General features: G+C 38.5%; 3 protein-coding genes across 3 annotated transcripts; 1 reads left to right on the top strand and 2 right to left on the bottom strand.

The window, feature by feature from the left end:
- Positions 1 to 5,351: 5,351 nt before the first annotated feature.
- Positions 5,352 to 5,729, top strand: LOC123317831 (protein FAM133B-like). The gene has a single exon (XM_044904443.1). The coding sequence runs from the start codon at positions 5,352 to 5,354 to the stop codon at positions 5,727 to 5,729; it is 378 nt and encodes a 125-aa protein (XP_044760378.1).
- Positions 5,730 to 6,566: 837 nt separating this feature from the next.
- Positions 6,567 to 6,944, bottom strand: LOC123317830 (protein FAM133B-like). Its single transcript, XM_044904442.1, has one exon. It carries the CDS (start codon positions 6,942 to 6,944, stop codon positions 6,567 to 6,569), a length of 378 nt encoding a protein of 125 aa, XP_044760377.1.
- A 3,708-nt stretch (positions 6,945 to 10,652) lies between these two features.
- Positions 10,653 to 11,234, bottom strand: LOC123317829. Its single transcript, XM_044904441.1, has one exon. The coding sequence runs from the start codon at positions 11,232 to 11,234 to the stop codon at positions 10,653 to 10,655; it is 582 nt and encodes a 193-aa protein (XP_044760376.1).
- Positions 11,235 to 20,552: the final 9,318 nt, after the last annotated feature.

The following is a 20,552-nucleotide window of genomic DNA, read 5'->3' as shown; positions in this document are numbered from 1 at the left end:
TTGGTATTCTGTCTAGTCCTGTGCATTTCCCCTTTTTCAAACTCGTAATTGTCTTTCTTAGTTCATCTCTGTCTACTTCTGGCTCCAAAGTTTCGTTGTACTGATGTTTCATTTGTCTTATGTCTTTCATTTCGTCTGAGACTTGTTCTTCAAGGTCTTGTGGAAAATATTTCTACATTACTTAATGTTGAAAAATAAATACTTATTTATTTTTCTCTGTTTCGTCTTGGGTGTATGTTCCATCTTCTTTCATGATGTTTGTTTTAGTGTTCGATGTTCTTTTATTGAAGTACTTCCATAGTTTATCCTATGGGTCATTTTCGCTTATACCCTCTATCATCTTCTGTGTGTGTTCTATCTTTGTTCTTCTTATCTCTCTCTTATACTCGTTTTTCATTTGTTTGTATTTATTCCATTTTTGTAGTCCTGTTTCCTCTTCTAGGTCACACTCGGCAAGCCTTCTTTGTTGTCTTAATGCTTGTCTCAATTTCTGTAATTTGTTCGTCCACCAATCAGATCCCTCCCAGACTTCTTTCCTTCTCAAATATCGCCCACATATAGTTGTACATATCTTCTGCAATTTTTCTGCTCTATGTTCTAATTCCTCGATATTGTCTTTCGTCCATTCTTCGTTATGAACTTCTCTTCTAAGTTCTTCCCTGGGTCTGTTCCAGTCAGTGTTCTCGAAATCACATGTGTAGTTGTTGGTTTCTTAATGTCTGAATTTCAAATTCAATATATTTGTGAAGACTCAATGTTTCGTCTTCCAGTATCTTCCAGTTCTTTATTTCGACCCCTTTCGACATTGTTACGTCTATATAACTTTGTCCCCTTGGTCCTATAAATGTCGGCCCCTGTGATTCGTCGTTTTTTATCTCGTAGCCGTTTGCCATTGTCAATTCTAATAGTTTCTCCCCTCTTGTGTCTGTTTCCCCCCCCCCCCATGCAATGTAGTGCGCATTCAGGTCCCCGGCTATGATTTGTTTAGCTGATTGTGTTCCCATCAGCTGTGTCAATTCTGTTAGTCTTCTGTTATCCCTTCCTCCTGGTTCATCGTATATTGATGTTATTAATATTCTGTTGTTGCTGTCCAATTTATTTGTGGTTGATTCAATCGTAACCAAGTTCTTGTTTGTTATGTCTTATCTTGTTGTTACATTGTTTAGGTTCGTTTTTGTTAGTATTTGCACTTTTGTTTATGTATCGTAAATGTGAACGTCATAAAAATCATTTTCAATATATCGGCAGTACGGTTCTTGTATTATTGCGATATCAATGTTTTTGTCTATTAGTTTTTTCATCATTAGCAGCGTTGCTTCCCGTCCTCTGTCTAAATTTATTTGCAGTACTGTGAACCCCATTTTGTCGAAAACTGACCGTAGTCGATTGTCCGCCTTGCTTGTTCTTCCTTTTTGATATAGACAGGACAGTTCTTGTCCCTTGCTGTATGTTTTCTCTGTTCTTTATTTATATTATTCGTCCTGCAGTTTGGACAGTACAATATATCTAGAGAACATCTTCTTCCCTCGTGTTCACCTCCGCACTTGTGGCATATCGGTCTGTCTGTGCAGTGTTTTGCTACGTGTCCATATTTATGACAGTTGAAGCACAATGCAACGCTCACAACCTTCTCCACCCTTATTCTGACCATGTCCATATTTACTTTTCCTCTTTCAAGTAGATATTTCGCCATTCTTGTATCCGTTTGTATTGTTATGTTTTCTTTATATATGTTCCTGCATGTTCTTCTTGCCAGTACCTTTGTTTTTTGTAAAAATGTTTCTTGATATTCTGTTTTTAATTCTTCGTTTTCGTTCCATATTTGAGCTATAAGCTCTTCATCTGTGTACCCTTTTGTTATTCCGGTTAACATAATCGTTGGCTTTTTCTCGTTTCTGTTTTTTATTTCAATTTTATCGATATCTTTGAGTACCTCGTTTATCCTTCCCAACTGTTCTTTATCTGTGCTTCTGTGCACTGTAATATTACTTTTCTATCCCTTAAAAGAATGATGTTTTTTATTTTGTTTTCCTTCCATATGCTTTGTGTAGCATGTTTTAGTTGTTTTATAACCTCTTTGTGATCTGTGACGTCCTTATTGCTAACCATGGTTTGATTTGTTACCTTTTTTTCTGGTGTTTTCCACCCCTCTTTTTGTGTCTGTTTTCTTGTCATATGTGCATAAGACTTTTTTCGATTCTTGTATATTGTTGCTGTGTTCCATTCTCCATCTGTTTCTGTTTCCGTTTGTTTTTCACTGTCTGCTTGGTATACCGTTTCTATGTCTGATATCTGTGTGTTGTCAATAGTATGTCTACGTTGTCCATACTTTTGAACTATATCAGTGTCGTTATTTTCACTCTTTTGTTTATCCCGTTTTTCCTATAGTGTTTTTATTTCCTCCTCTTGTGTTTCGAGTTTCTTTGTCAGCATTTGTATCTGCTTTTCCATTCCATCTTTTTTCCCCAACTCGTACGCCATCTTAATCATGAATTAGTAACTGATCCTTCGAATAGAGTTCCTGGTTTTGATCTTCCCAGGAAAATATGGTGTATTCTGAATCGTATAAGAACAGGTCACGGACGTTGCAATAGCATGCTTTTCAGGTGGAATTCAGTTGAAAGCCCTAGTTGTGAATGCGGGGAACCAGAAGAAACCATAAATCATCTAGTTAATCATTGTCCAATTTATAAATTTCAGGATGGTTTTAGAGCTATACATGCAGTTTCCGAATCTTTTTTGAATTGGGTTGTCAATTTTAGGTCAATCTGACATATTGAATCTAATTTTATTATTTTACGTTTTTCTGCTTTTGTTTTCTCTTTATTTCAGATAAAAGTTTCTGGTATCTTGGAGGAGACCTTCTGGATTTTCCTTTTTGTTGGAGAAAGAATCAATTTTTGCAGTGCGAGATGCCCTTCAATATGGAATATTTCAGCTTATTTCGTGAACAATTACAATCCACTACACTCACGGGGAGAAAGGGTTTTTTTACTGAGGTTTTTCCCTAAGCTCTTGTATCATACACCAATTTGTATGGTACCCCGTTACGCTAACCTCTGCTAAAACTGTATCTCATACACATGCTATAATTATTGTTTGGTGTTCAAGATTGTAATGCTCTATATCAAAAGAATATATATATATATATATATATATATATATATATATATATATATATTGATGTTCGTTAATGCATCTAATTGCTTTTGTACAGTCATTTGTTCTTCTCTATGGAATTGAATTTTTGAACCTGAGTATCTTGTCGTTGCCTTTATTATCGTATCCTTAATTTCAATGAATTATGTTATCATGTCACTACTTTTCATATCTTTGTTTCTCGTGTCTTCTTTCATACTTTTGTCTTCAGTCACCATGCTTTCATTCGGAGAGGGCCGTGAAGATGCCCATCACATAATGTTCAACTGCAGACTGAGCCAGAGAAGAGAAACAAGGCAAATGATCATAAACTAATACAAAGATCTGAAATTGACACTGAGAGTGGAGAAGAGAGCAAATAAGCATCATGTAGAAAAAATCAACCCATGGGCAAGCGAAGTAATGCCAGACAGCGACGAGCTGTAGGAATAGACTGAAGTAGGACAAAATAATGGGTAACAGTTGCAGCACAGGACTGCTACCCAAAAAACTGACGTGGAACTACCCTATCCCTCGAATGAGGGCAACGGGCGATCACGGCAGAGATAGATCTGCGCTAGCCATACGGCGACGGTGACCCTTCAAACGTTTCATCGCGAGATGATAACAAGGGGAGCATGGGAGAGAGGAGCCCCACCAAGACAAGAGTCCCGTCTTGGTGCCTCTCAATTGAGGTTGGACTCGTGCGGGTATGTGGGTTTGCCGGATAGGCAATAAATCAATAAACAGGAAGATCCTTAAGGAAGTGGACAGGAAAATCAGAACTGCGGTCAAGAAAATCCTACACCTGCCCCAACATATTATTGACTCGGCAATATACTCCCCAGCAAAAATGGGAGGTCTAGGAATCTTTTCATTTGCCAAGAAAATCCCAATAATCATAAAGAACCGATGGCAGTCAGTCTCCAGAATCTGTGCAGACTTCAGATACCTTCTAGATGAAGCCAAGGATTGGACCAACAGAGTCAATAAAATGATCAAGCCTGATGCGCCAACAAAAGAACAGGTGCATCGCAAAAATGGCGTAAACTTCGATAAGTCCTACTATGGAGGCGGCGAGATTAGAAGTCACTCAATTTAGGCGATGTTAATACTAGCGATTAAACGGCGAGATGAGAATTCACTCAATATAGGCGATGTGAATAACCGCGGATAAATGGTTGTAGTGGATTTCACTCACTTAATATAGAAGATCTAAATACGAGCGGGTAAACGGCGAGAATAGAATTTACCTACTATATATGGACAATGTTAATATCAGCGGTTTAACGACGAGATTAGAAGTCACTCAATATAGGCGATGTAAATACCCACGGATGAACGGTGGGAGCAGAATTCACTCACTCAATATAGAAGACGTACATACGCGCGGGTAAACGGCGTGAGTAGAATTTGCTCACTTAATAGAGAAGATGTGATTTCGCGAGGGTAAACGTTGGGAGTAGAATTCACTCACTGTATATAGACGATGTAAATACCCACGGATGAACGGTGGGAGTAGAATTCATTCACTTATTATAGAAGATGTACATACGCACGGGTAAACGGCGTGAGTAGAATTCACTAACTCAATATAGACGATGTTAATACTAGCGGTTAAACGGCGAGATGAGAATTCACTCAATATAGGCGATGTGAATACCCGCGGATAAACGGTTGGAGTAGATTTAACTCACTTAATATAGAAATTCTAAATACGCGCGGGTAAACGGCGTGAGTACAATTCGTTCACTTAATATTAAAGATGTGAATACGCGCGGGTAAACGGCGAGAATAGAATTCACTTACTGTATATGGACGAGTATGGTATATTCACCTCAAGGGCTGCACATCTTCGGATGTTCAGTACGGGGATCGCCAAACCCGAGGTTCCCGAGGACCTGATGGCTCGCCACCTTATACATACCGTCCTGACCTAGACATGTCTTAGGGTGGATGGGGAGGCTGGCTTAACCGCCTGGCTCAAAGAGGAGAAAACCTCTATAACAAACCTCATTCCCTAAGGTGTAGACAAGTGCCGAGAGGGGTGCCATCGCATGGTGATGGCATAGCTGGGGAGCAACCCGGTTCCGGACTTTTCTAACCACTGGGCACCTGGCGCACCCAGTGGGAGAGATAGCCTTCCTATGGTATGGGCGCTCTGCCCTGCCATTTGGTGACATATATTTCGTACCTCTCTCGTGGGACTTATAATGGATTCAAAACAAACAAAAAAACAAAAAGAAAAAATTGAAGAAACAGAGAAAGATCATTTGGGAATAAGAGAGGAAACACAAGAAGAAAAATGGGAGCGATTGGAAAGGGAGGCAATCGCAACTGGGCAAATACCTAGACGCCAATCTATTGCCAGATCACCAGAGGAAAAGAAACGAAAAACTTCATGCTCAGGTTCAATAGGAGTGTCCACAGACGAGGACCTCGACAGAACAATAATAGAACGGGCAGATGAAGATAGGCGGGAACAAATAAGAGAAAAGAAAAGAAGGAATGAAAGCATGGTGACTGAAGACAAAAGTATGAAAGAAGACACGAGAAACAAAGATATGAAAAGTAGTGACATGATAACATAATTCATTGAAATTAAGGATACGATAATAAAGGCAACGACAAGATACTCAGGTTCAAAAATTCAATTCCATAGAGAAGAACAAATGACTGTACAAAAGCAATTAGATGCATTAACGAACATCATGATATATATATATATATATATATATATATATATATATATATATATATATATATATATATATATATATATATATATATATATATATATATATATATATATATATATATATATATATATATATATATATATATCATGATGTTCGTTAATGCATCTAATTGCTTTTGTACAGTCATTTGTTCTTCTCTATGGAACTGAATTTTTGAACCTGAGTATCTTGTCGTTGCCTTTATTATCGTAACGAACATCATGATATATATATATATATATATATATATATATATATATATATATATATATATATATATATATATATATATATATATATATATATATATATATATATATATATATATATATATATATATATATGAAATTAAGGATACGATAATAAAGGCAACGACAAGATACTCAGGTTCAAAAATTCAGTTCCATAGAGAAGAACAAATGACTGTACAAAAGCAATTAGATGCATTAACGAACATCATGATATATATATATATATATATATATATATATATATATATATATATATATATATATATATATATATATATATATATATATATATATATATATATATATATATATATATCATGATGTTCGTTAATGCATCTAATTGCTTTTGTACAGTCATTTGTTCTTCTCTATGGAACTGAATTTTTGAACCTGAGTATCTTGTCGTTGCCTTTATTATCGTATCCTTAATTTCAATGAATTATGTTATCATGTCACTACTTTTCATATCTTTGTTTCTCGTGTCTTCTTTCATACTTTTGTCTTCAGTCACCATGCTTTCATTCCTTCTTTTCTTTTCTCTTATTTGTTCCCGCCTATCTTCATCTGCCCGTTCTATTATTGTTCTGTCGAGGTCCTCGTCTGTGGACACTCCTATTGAACCTGAGCATGAAGTTTTTCGTTTCTTTTCCTCTGGTGATCTGGCAATAGATTGGCGTCTAGGTATTTGCCCAGTTGCGATTGCCTCCCTTTCCAATCGCTCCCATTTTTCTTCTTGTGTTTCCTCTCTTATTCCCAAATGATCTTTCTCTGTTTCTTCAATTTTTTCTTTTTGTTTTTTTGTTTGTTTTGAATCCATTATAAGTCCCACGAGAGAGGTACGAAATATATGTCACCAAATGGCAGGGCAGAGCGCCCATACCATAGGAAGGCTATCTCTCCCACTGGGTGCGCCAGGTGCCCAGTGGTTAGAAAAGTCCGGAACCGGGTTGCTCCCCAGCTATGCCATCACCATGCGATGGCACCCCTCTCGGAACTTGTCTACACCTTAGGGAATGAGGTTTGTTATAGAGGTTTTCTCCTCTTTGAGCCAGGCGGTTAAGCCAGCCTCCCCATCCACCCTAAGACATGTCTAGGTCAGGACGGTATGTATAAGGTGGCGAGCCATCAGGTCCTCGGGAACCTCGGGTTTGGCGATCCCCGTACTGAACATCCGAAGATGTGCAGCCCTTGAGGTGAATATACCATACTCGTCCATATACAGTAAGTGAATTCTATTCTCGCCGTTTACCCGCGCGTATTCACATCTTTAATATTAAGTGAGCGAATTGTACTCACGCCGTTTACCCGCGCGTATTTAGAATTTCTATATTAAGTGAGTTAAATCTACTCCAACCGTTTATCCGCGGGTATTCACATCGCCTATATTGAGTGAATTCTCATCTCGCCGTTTAACCGCTAGTATTAACATCGTCTATATTGAGTTAGTGAATTCTACTCACGCCGTTTACCCGTGCGTATGTACATCTTCTATAATAAGTGAATGAATTCTACTCCCACCGTTCATCCGTGGGTATTTACATCGTCTATATACAGTGAGTGAATTCTACTCCCAACGTTTACCCTCGCGAAATCACATCTTCTCTATTAAGTGAGCAAATTCTACTCACGCCGTTTACCCGCGCGTATGTACGTCTTCTATATTGAGTGAGTGAATTCTGCTCCCACCGTTCATCCGTGGGTATTTACATCGCCTATATTGAGTGACTTCTAATCTCGTCGTTAAACCGCTGATATTAACATTGTCCATATATAGTAGGTAAATTCTATTCTCGCCGTTTACCCGCTCGTATTTAGATCTTCTATATTAAGTGAGTGAAATCCACTACAACCATTTATCCGCGGTTATTCACATCGCCTATATTGAGTGAATTCTCATCTCGCCGTTTAATCGCTAGTATTAACATCGCCTAAATTGAGTGACTTCTAATCTCGCCGCCTCCATAGTAGGACTTATCGAAGTTTACGCCATTTTTGCGATGCACCTGTTCTTTTGTTGTCGCATCAGGCTTGATCATTTTATTGACTCTGTTGGTCCAATCCTTGGCTTCATCTAGAAGGTATCTGAAGTCTGCACAGATTCTGGAGACTGACTGCCATCGGTTCTTTATGATTATTGGGATTTTCTTGGCAAATGAAAAGATTCCTAGACCTCCCATTTTTGCTGGGGAGTATATTGCCGAGTCAATAATATGTTGGGGCAGGTGTAGGATTTTCTTGACCGCAGTTCTGATTTTCCTGTCCACTTCCTTAAGGATCTTCCTGTTTATTGATTTATTGCCTATCCGGCAAACCCACATACCCGCACGAGTCCAACCTCAATTGAGAGGCACCAAGACGGGACTCTTGTCTTGGTGGGGCTCCTCTCTCCCATGCTCCCCTTGTTATCATCTCGCGATGAAACGTTTGAAGGGTCACCGTCGCCGTATGGCTAGCGCAGATCTATCTCTGCCGTGATCGCCCGTTGCCCTCATTCGAGGGATAGGGTAGTTCCACGTCAGTTTTTTGGGTAGCAGTCCTGTGCTGCAACTGTTACCCATTATTTTGTCCTACTTCAGTCTATTCCTACAGCTCGTCGCTGTCTGGCATTACTTCGCTTGCCCATGGGTTGATTTTTTCTACATGATGCTTATTTGCTCTCTTCTCCACTCTCAGTGTCAATTTCAGATCTTTGTATTAGTTTATGATCATTTGCCTTGTTTCTCTTCTCTGGCTCAGTCTGCAGTTGAACATTATGTGATGGGCATCTTCACGGCCCTCTCCGCATGGACATTCTCCGTTTGTATCAATGACGGCTCGTCAGGGTATGCAGGGTCGGCCGGGCATACCCAAAAATAATCGAGAAATAGAAAATGAATAAAATTATTTTTTTCTTCAAAACTCATTAGAAATGATCAATTTTGATTTTCAAATCTCAATTAATTCCCTAGTATAACGTATTACAACTTATTTCGATGAACATGACGCCCCAGTCGCCTTGAATTAGTTTATTTCGAAGTTCTCTTTCCTAACGCTAAACACGCTAGCTCGGCCAACCGTACAAGCCTAGCGAAACGCTTCAAGTTATGGTACTATGCAGCACCTACGTCGCGCGCAGTTATCACCAAGTTGAACTGTACAATATATCGTATTACGTCGCTGCTAGATACATACACGGTCGGCCAGCACCAGTTGGGCCTACCTTGCTATGGTTTGGGCGTTTAGTTTTCATATTTCTAGATTTCCCCATTGACTATTCCAAGATATTATATTATCAAATGAATAGTTAATCATTAAATATTATGTCTATTTTAGAAAAGAGCGTATTCGTACCGTTTAAAAGTAGTTTAGTCAATGAAAATATAATATATCCCTAATTATAGTTAGATTTTTTTATTATTAAATGAATAGTTAATTTTTGTAAAAGGGTATTCGTACTGTCCAAGAGTAGTTGAGTGATTTTTCGACCATAAAAATTCCAAAATTCGTAATTCCTAAAGAATGTATAAGGGCGCGGTGATTTCGAAGCTTCTTGAATACGCGTAAGATCGGGCATCGGCCGGCCGACCCTCGGAGTGGGGATATAAGAATCGCATCCGCATCGCTGTTTCCATATTATGAATTGAATTTGGTCAGTGTCGTAGAATAAGAGAAAGGGGTGCACGTATTTATCAGTTTTCTTTTTTCTTCGATTCGATCTGAGTGGATTCTAAATTTCTTGAATTGTTGAATAATTGGAGTAGTAGCAAATCGAAACAAACTTTTCGTTTCCTGTCACAAGATCTTGTGACAGTAGAAGGAAGAATGGTGAAATAAAGAAAGGAAAAATTAGTACATTATCACTCAAAATCAAAATTGTAGATGTGTTTCAGTGAGCTTGAAATTTTGATTCGTATTGACGTTGATGTTTTGGGTTGTAATAATCTTATTGGTATTTACAGAAATACCCCGAAGAAGAATAAATCTATTATTCAAAAGCTTGGCAAAAACAAAGAAGTGTGGTACATTCTTTCTCCAAAAACAAGCCTATATGTCGCATTGAAAACGAAACTTTCAAACACTTCGGTTGTATAAAGAAAATCAGACTATATCTACAGGATGGGGCATAAGTATGGAATAAAATTAATGTTTCTCAATATTAATATCAACCACTCAAAATGAAGACGCTGAAACCCACCAATTGCTTTTCAATTACCTTCTTCTTCTATCAATTAATAGTTTCTCAACCAGTAACTTAACATCAAGATGCTGAAAAACATGTCAATTGAGTTCTGATTGCACTTATTTTTGGGAAATAAAATTGAATATTTTTCTTCCACCCGTTAGCTGCAACCCCATCCAACTTATCTTTAGAAACTTAATTGACAAAAAATATATCAATATTTAATTTTAAAAAAATGAAGATTATGGTGGGAATCCGCGTTTTAATTTCCAGTTATTTGTTGAAAAAATAGATATTTATTTCATTCCAGGATATTCCCCTGTATATCCTGGGTCTGGCCGACCCACACCTTATGGGCACGAGCCGTCACTGGTTTGTATCCTTCAATCTAAATCTATTTAGGTAGGCTAACATATTCCCATGATTTGTCATCAGCTGTGCTGCTTTGAAATTTAGATCGAGCCTATCATTTCCTATCTCCATACAGTGTTCATACATATCTCTACCTGTTTCACCCCTGTTCCATATTATCTGCCATTCATTCATTATACATTGCTGGTTTGACTTTCTCCTTTCTTTAGACTCTGTCCTAGCTCTGGGTAGGGCATCTTGGTGTCTTTGAGTCGGATGGCTCCTGTTTATCATTCTGGCTCTGGCCTCTTGTATTTTTAGCTTATTTGATTGGCAGTTCTTATTGTATACTTTTGCCTCCAACCACCAAGGTGGTGTCCCTGCCATACTTTGCAGTGCTAGCGTTGGCGTAGTTGAGTATGTCCTATTTATTTGTAGCAGTAGTGGCCTCTGTGCTGCGTTTATGTGTCTCTGTTGGTGTTTATTTTCTGCTTTTTCGCCCCATATTTCTGATGCGTACATAAACGCCGGTTTCATGACTCTTTCACTTATTGTTTTCATCAGTTCTCTATCATGTCCGTAATTTCTACGAATCATTCTTGATATTTTAAGTGTCATCTCGTTTATTTTTTTCTTGTTTCTTTGAGATGGGGTAAATATGTCATATTCTTGTCAATCAAGAGGCCTAAGTATCTTATTTTCTCTTCACTCTGCACTGTGTTGCCATCAATTTTTATTGTGGGGGGCCTTATATTACCTTTGGAAGGTATAAACATAGTCTCAGTTTTATCATTATTGTATATGACTCCACTGTGATTTTGCCATTCCTTACATGTTTCCCATATACATTTCCATTTTCTTTCTATTTCCCTTGCAGATCTTCCCGTTATCACAATAAATTTGTCGTCGGCAAATGCCAAGAAAGTTGCTAACTGATCGATAAATTGTGGCTCTGTATTTTTTCTTTTGGCTTCATCTCTTATCCATCTTTTGGTGCATTTATTTATCATTCGGAACCAGCCTTGCATCACCAACAGCCATAATGTTGGCCCAAGACTGGATCCTTGCGGACATCCTTTGGTCATGTTTGTCGTTATAGGACCACTTGTTATAGTCCTTTCTTTCAGGAAATCTTCGCATATTACTCTCAATGCCTCTGGAACCCTTGCATTCTCGAGTTCCTCTTGTATGTACGGTATCCAGGCACTGTTGAAAGCATTTTTTAGATCTAATGCGACCAACAACTGGTGCTTGCCTTGTCTTTTATTGTTTTTTATATCCTCCATTAATTTATCTATGGCGTCTATTGTCGATCTCCCCTCTCTGAAGCCATATTGTCTCATGTCGAGTCCGTCATTTTGCTCCAGCCAATGTTGAAGCCTCTTATTTATCAATCTATCCAATAGTTTGCCTAAAGCTGGTAGTAGGCTTATAGGTCTAAGTGAACTATTCTTTTTTGGGATCCACGCCACTTTGGAGTGTTTCCATATTCTAGGAAAGTGGCCGAATTGTAAACATCCACTATACAAGTTAACTATGATTTGTTCTGTTGCATTGAAGATATGTCGGATCGCTTCATTTGGTATTTGATCTGTCCCTGTGCTCTTTCCCTTCTTCAGCTTCCTTATTTCGCTCATTATTTCGCCTTTGTTGAATTCTGGCTCCACCGTATTATTGTATGTGGGGTTTTTATGTCTGTAGTATCTCATTTCATCAGTATCCTTTGTTGGGTCGTCTTGTGGGAAATACTTATCTAAGAGATAATGGTTTTTCTCTACTTCGTCTTCTGTGTATGTTCCGTCTTCTTTAATGATGTTAGTGCTCGGCTTTGTTTCGTTCTTACTGAAAAATTTCCACAATTTATCCCACGAATTTTGTTCCCCCATCTCCTTTATTCTGTTTTGTAAATGTTCAGATTTAGCCCTTCTTATGTTTCTCTTGTAATTATTCTTATGCATCTTATACTCTTCCCATGCGTTCCTGCTGTTATTCGTTTCCTGCTCTTGTTGAGCAATTCTTCTCAACCTTCTCATTTTTTGTCTTTCCCCCTGCAGTTCGATCGTCCACCAACTGTTTTCCTCTCTGACCTTTGCTCTCTTAATATATCTTAGGCACGTTTGTTTGCATTATTTCTTGTAATCTCTCGGCCTTTTCCTCTAATTCTTCCCTGCTTGTGAACTCCCATGTTTCTCTCTGTGTTCTATTTCTAAGTTTTCTCTCGAATTTTCCCCAATTTGTGTTAGCAAAGTCGTATCTTATGATTTTCCTTTGATGTTTTGTAATGTTGGTGTTGATTTCGTATGTAATGTATTTATGCAAACTGAGAGTTTCCTCTTCCATTATTTTCCAGTCCTTTATTTCTACGCCCTTTGACGTAGTAAGGTCTATGTAACTGGATCCTCTGGGTCCACAGAAAGTTGGTCCTTGTGTACTGTCGTTTTGTATATCATATGTGTTTGCTGTGGCCCATTCTATAAGTTTTTCTCCTCTTTTGTCAGTGACCTTTCCTCCCCATGCTTGATTGTGCGCGTTAAAGTCTCCCGCTAACACGTGATTTCGTTGTCTTTGACTGGCCATTTGGGCAAATTGATTCAATTTATGGTTTTCTTGTCCCCCAGGCTCATCATATATTGATGTTATCATCAGATTTTTGTTTGCGCCATTTTTGTCCGCAATCTCGATCGTTGTAAAGTTTTTATTTGTAAATTCTTGCCTGGTAGTGATATTTGTTATAGTTTTCTTTGCTATTATTTGGGTTTTTGAACTACTGTTATTTCCATGTATCACATAGTCTTCGATTTCTATATTTCCACCATATGGTTCCTGTACTATTGCCAGATCTATGTTGTCCTCCCTTATTTTATTATATAAAAGGATTGTTGCCTCTCGTCCTCGGTCGACGTTTATTTGCAATATTCAGTTTGTTTGAGTTTTTTGTCCATAATCTATTGTTTGTTTATTTTGTTGCTCTTTTTTAATATATATCGGGCACTTTTTGTCTCTGGATGTGTGCCTCCTTAGCTCTTGCGGTATTCTATTTATTTTGCAATTTGGGCAATCAAGATTAGTTGTTGTACATTCTTTGCCATTATGCTCTTTTCCGCATTTATGACATTTCGGTTTTTCTAAACAGTGCTTGCTGACATGTTCGTATATGTGGCAGTTGTAACACAAATCTACGTCTACCACCTCCTCTACTCTGATTCTCATCATGTCCATGTAAATCGATCCTTTCTTTGAAAGATATTTTGCTATGTTGGTGTCCGTTTCAATTTTTACATTTTCTTTAAATTCGTTCCTGCACCTTTTTCTCGTTAATATTTTTGTTGTCCTTCCAAAATCTTCTTTGAATAGATTCTCAATGTCCCCGTTTTCGTTTATAATTTGCTTTATAATTTCCTCATCCGTATAACCTTCAGTTATACCGGTTATCAGTATGGTGGGTTTTCCATTTTTTATAGAAAATAATTCTATTCTCAAATAAGAGAAATCAATTCCTTGACTTATTAGGTACGTTCAACCTAAAGCAAACAATACATCAGCCAACACGAATAACTAAGAACTCAAAATCATGTATTGATGGTATCTTCTCAAATACTGAAATACCATATAATGTAAGAGTCATTGAGACGCATATATCGGATCATACCGCTCAAAAAATAGTTCAAGCCATTGATCCAATACAAAAGGAATACAGATACAGACGCAACTTCTCACAAGTAAATATGGAACATTTCAGGAATGCTTTAAGCAAGCATAAATGGTTAGCTTTGTATGAAATTGAAAAGACAGAGATAAACAAACAATTTGAATATTTTCATCAAGTATATTTAGAGTTTTTCAATAAAATGTTCCTAATAAAGAAAGTGCAAGTAAACAGGAAACCCCGAACGGGAAATATAAACCCAGAGATCAAAAAAATACGAGAAAAACTTGATAAGCTTTTGGTTTTGAGTACATATGATAGCACATCCAAAGAAATATACAAAAAAACAAAGATTCAATATGATAACCTCTTGAAGAAACAAAGAAGAGAAAAAATTGAAAACCAAATCGTAAATTCAGAAAATAAGAATAAGACCCTATGATCGATAGTGAACTATTTGAACAATTCCAAAAATACTACACAAATACATGTATCGGAAGACCCAATGAAAACTGCAAATGATATGAATACATTTTTTACAAATACTGCGCGAACATTAACATCAAATTTATCAAAGAAAAATATGAAGTACAACACTATGGAGGAAAATAAAAGTATGTTGCTAAAACCACTCACAAAAGAAGAAATCAGGGAAATCATAAAAACATTGAAGAAGAAACACTCTAGTGGTTGCGATGAAATATCAAATAATATAATCAAACAGACAGTAGAGGAAATAATTGAGCCTATACAGTATATCATAAATAACTCATTAAAATTTGGAGTTTTTCCTGAGAGTATGAAAATAGCAGTAATTAAACCAAAACACAAGCAGGGGGATGTGAATGAGTATGGGAATTACAGACCCATTAGCATATTACCAAGTTTTTCAAAGATTCTAGAGAAGGCATACTGCAAACAAGTAATGGAATATTTGACAGAGAACGCGATTTTCAAGGGCAGTCAACATGGATTTCTGAAAGGGAAGTCGATTCAAACGGCCATATATCAATTTATTACAAAAGTAGTGGAGGCATTTGAAGGTAAAAAACTGGCAATGGTATCTTCTTAGATCTAACAAAGGCTTATGATTGTCTGGATGTACAAAAATTGATGGAAAAACTGGAGAAATATGGGATACGCGGACCAGCATTGGAATGGGCAAAATCATATTTTGAATCAAGGAAACAAATGGTAGAGATAGAAATACAGGGAAAAATATATAAGTCCGATTTTCAGGAATTAATTCTTGGTATACCACAGGGAAGCATTGCTGGACCGCTCTTTTTCATCATCTACATAAATGATTTCGATTAATGTCTTGGAGCGGGGGAAGAAGAGGCCCTTACTGTAAACTATGTAGACGACACAAATCTACTAGCAATCCAAAAGCTTTTCACAGAACTTGAACAGCTCAGTTCAACATTATTGGAAAACAGCGAGAAATGGTTCAATGCAAATAACCTCATCCTCAACAAGGAAAAACCTAGGCTGGTTCTCTTTACACCTTCCAACTCGAATAACGAGAATAGGGACAATTTGACTTTAAACCACGACAACTACAAGTTTAGCAACTCCACCAAATTTTTGGGAATTCACATTGATAGGAACCTGAATTGGAGTGAACATGTTAAGCATATGTGTGGGAAAATTAAATCAACAGTGTATGGTTTCAGAGAGATAGCAAAGTATATTGGCAAAGAGAGTTTAAAGCTAGTATACTACGCAACAATTGAGTCTAAGTTAAGATACGGAATAATTTTCTATGGTGCATCGAACATGGAGGATTTATTTATTCTACAAAAAAAAGTGATAAGAATAATGAGTGGTCTTGGATACAATCAAACTTGTAGGGGAGCTTTCAAGAGTAACGGTCTACTTACCATATATGCACTTTATATACAAGAGTGTTTACTATTCATGAGAAGAAACAGCCAATTTTTTCGAAAATTCGGAAATAAGAAACCCATTCATGCAACTAGAAGTTAGACTACATATACCCCAAATTTACTTTAACAACTAGTCAAAAACAAGCAGAATATAGGTGCCTGAAATTATACAATTCTCTACCAGACAGCATCAAAAAGATAGAAAACCTAAAATGTTTTAAACGCAGTCTATATAGGTTTCTATTGAATTTGGAACCATATAGTTTATAGGATTATTTCAGATGAAGAATGACGGAATCATTGACACTATTTCACCTCATATTATGTTGCACATATTGATTTGACTTGAAATAAAGAAATATTATTATTATTATTATTATGACTTTAGCCTTGCGGCTTTCACACTCCTCTCCAGAGGAAAATTCACTTATCCCAGATATCTCAGATATCAAAAGGATTAAGCTCTGTTGGAGCCCTTCACAGGTTTTCGGGCTCGTGGTGGCGGTCGGGTCCGGGTCGCTCCTCACCTCCCTGCTGTAGGTTGGATTCCTGCTCCACCCGCACCTCCTGTCGGAGCAGACGGTGTTCCTCTGCATTCCCCATGTACTTGCGTACAGTTCTCGCCGTTCCGAGCAGTACCGCCTTCTGCATGACCGGATGGTAATTGTAATAAGGAACATTTTTCGAAGTTAGAAGTTGGTGTTTTAGTGCCAATTCTTGGTGAAGAATCTTGGCAACAGCATCATGTCTCTTTTTGTACTCCGTGCCCGCGAACTTCTGACATCCGCCGGTGATGTGCTGGATAGATTCATGTGTCGCACAGCCATAACGACAGCTATCGTCCGCCACTGAGGCATCCTTGGCGATGTACTTCATGTAATTTCTTGTTGGAATCACCTGATCCTGGATGGCGAGCATGAAGCCCTCTGTCTCAGGAAACAACCTTCCGGAAGTCAACCAGTAGTTCGACGCAGATATGTCGACGTAATCATGGTTGACCTCGTTCTAGTGCCTCCCATGCAAAGGTTTGCCAATCAGTTTCTGCATTTTACTTTCTGCAGAGTGTTCGACGGTTTCCAAGTGATCCTGTTGTAGCTTTAATGGTGTAGAACTATCAGCAACACAAACTACTCGATGGAGTTCTGACGAAGCAGCCTTGTTCAGGAAATATTATTTTTCTCTGTAAAGCTGCTAAATCGGTGGTCGTCCAAGAGATAATACCAAATGAATAGCTCAGCGCCGAGCAAGCGTAGGTGTTAATCGCTTTTATCAGATTCTTGCTGTTAAGACCGGTTCTCATTATCCTCCTCAATCTCCGGGTGAACTCCTCCGTTAATTCTTTCTTCATCTGGGTCTGATTGATTTTTCTTGCCTGTTTTATGCCTAGATACTTGTATGTGTCTTCTTCCTTTAATGCTTCAATTTCTGCACCTTCCTTGAGTTTGAACGTACCATCCTCTATTTTCCCTCTCGTTATTTTAAGCAGTCGACATTTTTCTAGTCCAAACTTCATTTTGATGTCTTCCGAGAATCCTTCCACCATTTTCAGCATCAGTTGCATTTGGTTTGGAATAGGTCCTGTTGTAATGGAGCAATCTGCTGATTTCATTTGAAGACTAGTACGCCAGGTTGACATGGCGTTTTTCAGGAACTCAACAATATTGGGATCCACCTTGTAAATCTTCAAGATCGTCAAGAGTCATTCGTGAGGTATAGAATCGAATGCTTTTTTGTAGTCTATGTACGCAGCGTAAAGATTCCTTCGCTTGGAGAAAGCTTGATTGCAGATAACTGAATCTATTATTAGTTGTTCTTTGCACCCTCGGCTGTCTTTGGTGCATCCTTTCTGTTGCATGGCGATGATGTTATTCCTTTCGCAATGGTTGTGAATTCGGTTTGAAATGCACGATGTGATTAATTTGTACATCGTTGGAAGACATGTGATTGGTCGTTACTTGGATGGGTCTTCTGTATTCCTTTGGTCTTTAGGTAACAAGTATGTTGTGCCATGTGTAAGGAATACTGGCATTCTTTCAGGATTTTCAATGACATCATTTATTGTGGAGGTCAATTTGTCATGCATGATCCAAAGTTTCTTGATCCAGAAGTTCTGTAATCCATCAGGCCCAGGTGCTTTCCAATTGTGCAGTCCTCTGATAGCTGATTTTACTTCTTCAATTGTGATCATGTCATGCTGCATCGGCTCATATTTTGAAGCATCAGATTTTTCATCTTCAATCCATCCGGTATCTCCATTGAAGTGAGGTTTCGTTGATAATTGTTCGGTCCAGAATTGTTCAATGGCTTCCTTTGGTGGTAACTTTCCATTTTCTCCATCCGACGATGTGAGTGACCGGTAGAAAGATTCTTCCGACTTTTCGAATGAATTATTGTCTCTTTTCCGGCTATAATTGCTTTTATATTTCCTTAGGCGTTCTGCATACAGACTTAATTTTTGCTTCAGAGTGTCGAGGCAATGGTGAGCTGTAGCATTCTCCGTCTCTCGTTCTGTGTGTGTCCTGTTTCTATCCATGATCTCTTTGGCAGCTTTCACAACCTTTCTTCCTCGATTCCCGTTCAAGTACTCCGTCAGTCGTCCAATGTCTCTTCTTAGCCTTTCTGTTTTGTGTTGAAGACGTTTCTGCCATGCTGGCGCGTGTAATTTGTGTAATTTTGGACCATCATTGTTCGTTTGGCGAATTTTTGCCCCTATGGTTTTCGCTGTCGTCAGCGCTGCACAGTGAAAAACTAGATGCAGATATTCCAATGAACTTCCGTTCTGTAGGTATTCAGGTAAAACGTCCTTATTCAAGATGTCGATTATAAGTGACAGTTTCTTGGATGTATTGAGCCGTGGAGGTGCTACTCGATGAAGAGGATCTGTTCCTTCCAGTTCGGCAAAGTATCTCCTCATGTCAGAGTCAACTTGTCGGTGGAGCTCTTCCCTATCGTCCTGATGTTCAGGCTCACTTGCGTTGCAAGATGGACTTTCAGTATCAGTTTCTTCTGCCTGTTGTTGCCCAAGCATGTGAATTTCATCAGAGGTGTTGGTGTCATTCTCTATTGCAGGCGGACGCTGAAGTTCTCGTTTAATTGCGTCGATTCGGGCCGTTGGTATTAGTTCATTTCTCAGAATTACGCGGTACTGGTCTGCCACTCGTTGTTCAGTGACATTGAGATTTGGGTAGGCGTTGCAGAATTCCTCATGGAGCCTTTTCCTATAGTTGTTCGTGTTCTGCCCTAGTCCCGTGATGGAGTTATATATGCGCACTATAGTTTCATTCATGGACGTTGTCCACTTCATGCGCTTTCTAACTAACCCCGCTTGGGTGAGCACTGGCTGAATATCCTGCGCAGCACCTTCAGCGGTTCGAGTCGGCAATTGAATTGGACTCGTTGGTTGCTGTTGTTGCTTTGGAGCTGTAGCTTCTTTTGCAGCAGGAGCCCGCTTCCTCAACATCCTGCCACCGACGTCCCGCATGCTGTCATGTCCAGCGCCGGCTCCAGACATGCCCTGACGATCCCCAGGCAGCGACTTGTTTCCGAGGCTTCTCGTTATCACCATTTTCATGGGTTTGTGCTCCCCTTTCTCGGTTTGGGTGAGGGGTAGAGAAATGAGAGCAGAAAGAGCACCCCTATAAAGGATGTGAAAGAGAGAGGAAAAAGGAATGGGACTGCGGACAGCAGGCGTGGCTGGCTGCACCGTCTACGTCGTTACGATGGCTGCCCGGCAGGCTATCTACCAGATAGCTGCCAGGCAGGCCAGACAATAATATTATTATTATTATTTCCTTGACCTGTATATCTCTATCCTTTTTCAATAAATCATTTAACTTGCTTTGTTGATCTTGGCTTTTGCATTGCAGAACCAATTTGCCACCCTTTAGTGGTATTATGTTCTGCAGTTCTTCCCTTTGCCAAGCGTCCTGGGTTATTTTCTTTATTTTTTTGATGAATTCCTTGTGAATAATTTCATCTTTCATGCCTACCACTGTTTTAGTACTTGTTTTCCTTTCTGGTGTTTGCCAGGTTTTTGCGATTTTTTGCTGGGTTAATTGTGCATAGGATTTTTTCCTTTTTTGTGACTCGTTTTATTCCACTCTTCATCTGTTTCTGTTTCTGTATGTTTATCTGTGTCTGTATGATAGATCATTTCTACATCTGATAATTGTGTGTTATCGATCGTTTGTCCCATTTGTTGAGACTTATTAAATCTATTCGTTTCGCCTTTTTGTTTGGTTTTTCTTTCCGATAACCTTTTTATTTCCTTTTCTTGTTTTTCGACTTTTTCTGTCAGCACTCTTATCTGCTTTTCCATCCCATCCCTTGTTCCTATTTCGTATGCCATGTTGATCATTATATTTGTGAGTGCGTCTATCT

This window comes from Coccinella septempunctata, chromosome 7 (assembly GCF_907165205.1).
Source record: "Coccinella septempunctata chromosome 7, icCocSept1.1, whole genome shotgun sequence".
Classification (NCBI taxonomy): Eukaryota; Metazoa; Arthropoda; class Insecta; order Coleoptera; family Coccinellidae; genus Coccinella; species Coccinella septempunctata.
The sequence above is the reverse complement of the archived record's forward strand: the minus strand, read 5'-3'. Positions and strand labels throughout refer to the sequence as shown.

Excerpts from the sequence above, each read along its gene's own strand:
- LOC123317831 (XM_044904443.1), top strand. The coding sequence starts at position 5,352 with ATGGATTCAAAACAAACAAAAAAACAAAAAGAAAAAATTGAAGAAACA.
- LOC123317830 (XM_044904442.1), bottom strand. The coding sequence starts at position 6,944 with ATGGATTCAAAACAAACAAAAAAACAAAAAGAAAAAATTGAAGAAACA.
- LOC123317829 (XM_044904441.1), bottom strand. The coding sequence starts at position 11,234 with ATGATTCGTAGAAATTACGGACATGATAGAGAACTGATGAAAACAATA.